The following is a 6,933-nucleotide window of genomic DNA, read 5'->3' as shown; positions in this document are numbered from 1 at the left end:
TCTCTCTTCTTGTTTATTTCTTTTTTTCCTCCAACCACTTCCGTAATTTCTCTTCTCTTTCTTCTTGTTTCTTTTCTTTTTCCTCCAACAACTGCTATAATCTCCCTTGTTTATTTTGCTGTTCGAGCTGCCATTGTTGTAGGCTTTCTTGCCACTTCTGTAATCTTTCTTCTTGTTTCTTTTCTTTTTCCTCCAACAACTGCTATAATCTCTCTTGTTTATTTTGCTGTTCGAGCTGCCATTGTTGTAGGCTTTCTTGCCACTTCTGTAATCTTTCTTCTTGTTTCTTTTCTTTTTCCTCCAACAACTGTTGTAATCTCTTCTCTTCTTGTTTCTTTTCTTGGTTCTTTTCTCGTTCTTCTTGTTTCTTTTCTCGTTCTTCTTTTTTCTTTTGGTGCTCTTGTATTGCTGCCATCAAGTCTGCTATGCTGTAGTTTGATTTGCCACTTCTCGTTTCCATTTTTTTTTCGTTCCACTTCTGACACCAATTTGTTACGTCTCCGTTTGTTAATTAACTTTACATAACTTCGTTCCGACGAAACTTTAGCGACACAAGTTCTTACTTAATAAAACTGGTTTATTCTTTCTGAATATGACTTTACGTTACACTCAACTTCAACAGTCGCGCTATAACAAACTATAATTCACATCTCACGAGCTCGACTTCAACAATACGTCTCTCTCTCTAACTGCAGTTCAATTACTCATCACCTACACACACATTCACGTCACGCCGTGACCATCTTATATATACCAGACCACCCTTCAAACTAGTAAATGCTAAAGCACTCCCGAAGGAACGGGATAGTTCTAGAAAGCAGGTGGCGTGACAATAGTCACATGATCTCGCTGACGCAACAGTAGTAATAGCACTGCTCATGTATGATGATTCTACTATTAAAAATAAATGCATGTTGTCCACCAATTTTTATTATTTAGTTTGGTACAACAAATTTCACAGGCAAAGGATTAATACTGATATATTGTTTAATATAACAGTGTAAACACATTTGAATATGTATTTGTGTACTTGAAGTATTACATTTGATCAAAAGCAGCAATATGTTTCACATACTTGGTGTATTTATTGAATTTTCTCCTGATTGTTAATGTGCAGTTGTAGTACATATGTAAAGTCAGCATAAATGATGAAAAACACCCAGTATTGTAAATCTTTGAGATATATAAGATAAGTATGGACTAATTTCTGTAAATAGTGAAATTCTTATCTCATCTGGGGCAGATGGTGTATTCTTAGCTTAAATTTGCCACATAAGTCCAGGTAGTTCTTTTTTCCCAATGTCTGGTTAGTTCTTGGTTGCTCCTTCAACCTGGTTGAGTTCAAAGACTTATCTTTGTGGTATTATATCCTTGGTGTCTTAAGAACTGTTGATTCATCCACTCTCAGCTGTAATGGCCCAGTTTCCTACCTCTATAACAATTCCCTCTTTCTGGTGTTCTTTGGGCTTATTCCCTACATGCTTTTGCCTGCAGTTTCTGGTAACATATCCTTTCAAATCACATTTAAAACTTATTGTTTTGTTATTTATTTCCTCCATTCTGTGTAACTAGTTAGCTAACCAATTCTTTTGGTTCTTTTAAGCTGTCATCAGAGTGAGTTTATGTTTCAATATTACTCAATCTAATGATCCCATATCTTTGAGTTGGTGTCCTTAGTTCCACTGCCACCTATAGACCCTCCTTTAAAGAAATACATATACTCTGCTTCAGCCTGATTCTCACATCCTAATCTGCTGTAGTATCTATAAATTGGTCACATCCCAATAAATTCATCATTTCACAAGAAATGTCCAAGTAAGATAATTAGGCAAGCCTTTCCAAATCTTCTGCAAATTTGGCTAAAGCCTCTTCTTTCTACCATACCCTGTTCTGGAACTTTTCTTTGCATACTTCTTTCTGGTGTGACATTCCAAACCTATTGAATAAGTTGGCTACTAGAGCTTGTTAGTTGTTACAGCTCTCAGCTAGAAGGTTACTTTATGTTGTAACAGCTCTTTCTTTTAAGTTGGCAGCAAGATGAATAGTTTGTTGTTCATATTCCACCCATTCATTCTGAAAATGACTTTGAATTGAGCTTTGTATGACTTTCATGGTAGCTTCCCATCATAGTTCTTTTGTTTCTCAATTGGATTATTTGGTATTGAAACTAGATTTGTACTGTCATGACTGGAGTAGTAGTGGTAATAAGTGTAGATCAGGTAAGTTTTCCTATTCCATGTCTAATAGTAGATAGTATTTTTGGTTAGAACTCTTGTGCCAATGCAGGAAAAGGTATGGTTGGTTTAATCTTTGCATTTAATAATTCATTTTCAGATGCTTTATTTTGTCGAGAGGTCTGGTTATACCTCATTGATGACATTCTTTACTTCATTTTTAATTTTGTTGTTGTACTTTTGCATTTCTCCAAACTTATTATTGAAATCTTTCCATATGTTCCCTGTAGCTTCATCGATCTTGTCTTCAATCAAATTTATTTTTGATTTTAATTCGTCTTTAAATATTACACCCCTTTCTTCTAATTTTCTGTCTTTTCTTGTTCTTCTTTAGATACTCAGTTTCTCTTCTGTTTATTCTTCTTTCCTGTGTTTTATTATGTTTGGCAGGTTTCTTATCTCATTGCTCTTATGGTCATCTTGAATGAAAGTTAAGGTTTAGCCAGAATTATTAGTGTTGTAACTTGTTGTAGGCCTATGTTGTAAATGATGTTAAAACCTCTAAAAATACTAGAACTACCATAAGATCAACTTTTGCAAAGTAACTAAATGAGCATGATAGCAAAAACAAATCCAAAACACACTCGCTGATTCAACTCTATCTTGAAATAACTCGACACACTTCACAACAACTTGGTTTTATAATATAGTTTCAAATGTAAAAGAAAAACTTAATGTCAACTTAGATTTTTCTAGGCCTATTTATTATCATCAACAGCCACAGCTTTCACTAGCTAACAAGCAAATTACATGATTAAAAAAATATGGCTTATAACAATATGTTTAATTTTCAAATATTAAATTTTCTCATTATGATGGGTAGGAAATATTATTCATGACTCTAAAATACTAAACCATGTGAGTATTTTTAGCTACTGACTAGTTTTCTCTTCTTGTTCAATAAATATCTTACAAAAGTTTTTGAGTGTTACAGGATTTTTTTTAATGCTTTTAGCTGCTAATGGATCCTGAAAGAAAACAGCTCTTTGATCGACAAGGGACTATTGAAGACATTCCAAACTTTAGGCGACGTCCTGATTATAGTCAAATTCACAGATTTGAATTTGACCCCTTTGACTCCTTTTTTAACCATGGTGAATTTAAGTTTACTTTTGATGAGGGATCAATTTATCATAAATACACAATCACTTCAAGGTGAGAAAATAGTTTCTACTCTTTCATTCTTTGATAATAGTCTGAATAGAATTAAGAAAGTTGAAGCAGCATGTTGTTAACTTCATATTTAGTTATGCAAATATTGGTTTCACTTGTTGATAACATTCTAACATTCTTAATGGGTAGAAAAATTATTCTTTAAGATCCATTGATGTAGATGATTTTTTGTATTGGAATTACAAAAATACATTTGCCCCCACTGACTCAGCAATAAGTCTGCAGGTTCACACTGTTAAAAAATGGATTTTGATACTCCTGGTGGGCACAGCTCAGATAGCTCATTGTGTTGCTTTGTGCTTTACAACAAAGAAAAGGAAGTATTATACATTTTATACTTTCCCTTTCTGGGGTCCTTTTTAATTAAGTAAGTTTTTATTTCAAACTGAATAACAATTTTTGAATGTCTTAAACCAGGTGATCATTATGATTAAAGTCTTCATTATTCTGTTTAGAACATGAAAGGTTTATGTTTAGTGTGTTTCTGTGACTCGTAGTAAAATTGTAAACAAACTTGATCTTGTTTTTGTTTTTAAATTCAAATTATAACTCATTCCTACTGCATGTAACCATCAGACTATCATGTCAATTTTATACAAAATTTCACAGCAGTAATGTCTAAAATTTTTAGGTGACCATTGTAGTTTTAGATATTCATGGTAACTGAAATTATTCTCAGTTTACTTAAAAATGCAAAATGTTTCTTTAAATTTAAATTTGTAACAAATTAAATTTGATTTTAAAATAAAGGGTTATCAAAAATTTACACTCCCATATAGGAGTTTGTGGGAAATAGTAAACTGTGAAGTCATAAATGTATTGCCCACTGACAGCAAAGCATGGGTCTATACTTATATTGTGCATTCAGTTTTATTTTACTCTTAACACATCCACTGCAAATGACATGTTAACACTTCTGTCATTTCTATTAGTAAGATGCTACTGAGGCATTAACACTTCAACCAGCAAAGGGGCTATAACTATGTGTGAGTGTACAAATAAACAGTCCATTATCACTGTACAATGATTGTGTATGTCCTGTCCTCTTGTGAATGACAGAAAAAACTTTTCATTAAAGTTTCAAGTCACATGACTTGATATTTCCAGTGATTTGTTTTGGTTAGCATTACAGCTACAAGATGGCAGGGTTGTGCAAACATTTTAGTCAGAATGAAACTATGAGTATTTTACAAGAATCTAAACCAAACCATTTGAGAAGGACTGTGTAGACAGGGATAGTAATTATGAGTCTAGTGATTCTGAGTCTGATTATGTAGGGGGCCTGGATTGTACAGATCAGATAAACATTCAAGCTGATTTGTCCATAGCTGACACTGCTGATCAAAACACAGACTATGACACTGGAATACCAGTGTTAGTTGATGGATGGCAGACTATCCAGGTTACATATGATAAATAAACTTAGTATTTGGAAAATTGTTTAATCCCAAAGTCTAAGTTCAAGGGAGGTCCAGTTCAATTTACACTTTGATCAACATGTGTTATTGGGCTATACTAGTTTTGCAGAATTCCACTCCTCATCAGTAACCATGAACACAAGTTAACCAAAGAGAGATAGCTGGAAGTCTTACGAAGAAGCTCATCTTTTTAATATCTTTCTTTACTCCAGTTCCTTTACTATTAATGTGAAATTCTAACTAACTGTTCTGTTGAAAGGTGAGTAGATTGGTCTGAAGTTAATATTTTCTCTGCCTGAAAATGAATATCAGATTGGAACCTCTTCACAGAACCACCCACCCTACCTCCCCACTTTGGGTGTATCTCTCTGCATTAATAAGAATGAGTTTTGGGTTTGCATAAAGTGATCAAGGGGGGATCACTGCACCAGGAGATTCTCATCCTTCCATCTGTGGAAGGACATAGTCTATTGTTTGCACTATAGAATCACATGGTATGTGTTAACAGGGGTGAGAACTCTTATAATAACATGTTGCACGTGCAAAACCTTTTTGGCAGTATCATCAAGGTGCTAGCTAATTGTCCTTTGAAGAAGGAGAAAATGTCAATCTTGAAGCTTACATAAGCTTTCATTTGATATTGTGTTATAAATTTTACTTAATAGTTTTTACTGTTATACTATCATGTAAACTTCAGTTTTACACAAAAAGAGTTTAACTCTGCAAAGAAGGGTTTGCAGTCAGTACTTTCTGAATGAGTTTTTGTAAGTTCCTATAACAGCACTTTTTGTCAAGCACAACAGTATAATTGCCATTGCCAGCTGGGAAAATGTCTGTGGACTTATTCTTCAGGAATTTCAGGGAAATCTTTTCTTCAGAGGTTAGATTAACATTTGCAAGGACTTATTTTGGAAAATGTTTTGTTTTTCTACAGAGAGCCATGAGATCAGCAGTCTAAGGATTAAAGTTATCAAAAATCAACCAGTTAACCCTTTCGCCCTGCGTAACTTAAAGTGCAGGTGTCACAACATTTTGGAGCATTATTTTCAAATTTTATTAAATAACATTTTTACTACTTACATCAATGAAATTGACATCAAAACATAGTTTATAATTTAAATTTTGATATTATATATGTTTTAATTTCTTAATGTAAAAGGAAATGTTAAGAAAAAAATGTTAAATATCAATTTTATGTGTCACATAACACGTCCAGTTGTCTTATTGTTCAGTTGCCATTTTATTATGTCCACCATACAACATGTATAAGTAGCTAACAAATTAGAAACTCAAATTTGAAATATAGACAAGCTAAATATAAAATAAGAACCTCCCTCCTCTATGATTTGCTGAAATAGCAATATTCTTAGCGAGTCTACTAAAGTGGCTCCTCCCACTGCACCAATCTTTTGAAAGCTCTTATATAGTTCCACCTACTACTAATTAGCTACAGCTTATAACCAATAGAAAGAACATTTTCACCCATATGTAACTCTGATAGTTGTTTATAAATAGCTTGAAGGAGAAAATAATAATTTTGCCAAAACCATTGAAGTGTGATGATTTAGTCATAGCTCTGAACAGGAATGGGATTTTTTTTAACCCACATACAGTTTATTTAGATACCTGACTAAATTACAGGGATTTTGAGTGTACTGGTGCAGTAATTTGATAACTTTTTGGTCTTTAAAAATTCATATTTGAAGACTAAAAAAATTAGTATCTCTACCCCCTCCACCCAGAAGAATAAACGAGGCTTGTGTCAAGGCTTAGCAAGTTCGATGCACGAGCTCAACATTACGTACTCGTAATCTTTGTTTGTCAGTGTATTTCTCATTTACTTTCTATGTTTTAAGAAATGTAACTAAAATTTAAGCATTTATGAGTAAATAGTAATATGTATATTTATATACTTATGTAATGTACGGTAGCCGAAATATCACTGTTAATTTTCAGTATACTCGTATTATAGTTACATTTGTATTTTGTAGGCCAGTACATAGCTAGGCCTCCTGAATTTGTTTTATTCTAATTGTCTAAACAGAGGTAACTTAAAACCTAATTATTCAACATTAGAAACTTGAAAATTTTATACAAGTGTTAACGTC

The 6,933-nt window shown here is 33.1% G+C and overlaps 1 protein-coding gene across 2 annotated transcripts in view; it reads left to right on the top strand.

The window, feature by feature from the left end:
* Positions 1–6,933, top strand: part of LOC106459946 (dnaJ homolog subfamily C member 16-like) — a 153,401-nt gene that overhangs the window by 49,545 nt on the left and 96,923 nt on the right. For both annotated transcript variants that reach the window (XM_013919618.2, XM_022386521.1), the window contains exon 3: positions 3,190–3,389. In XM_013919618.2, the coding sequence (XP_013775072.1) occupies positions 3,190–3,389 (200 nt within the window). The remainder of the gene's footprint in view (positions 1–3,189; positions 3,390–6,933) is intronic.

The sequence above is a fragment of the Limulus polyphemus genome, unplaced genomic scaffold (assembly GCF_000517525.1).
Source record: "Limulus polyphemus unplaced genomic scaffold, Limulus_polyphemus-2.1.2 Scaffold685, whole genome shotgun sequence".
Lineage (NCBI taxonomy): Eukaryota > Metazoa > Arthropoda > Merostomata > Xiphosura > Limulidae > Limulus > Limulus polyphemus.
This window is presented reverse-complemented; position numbering and strand designations above follow the sequence as displayed.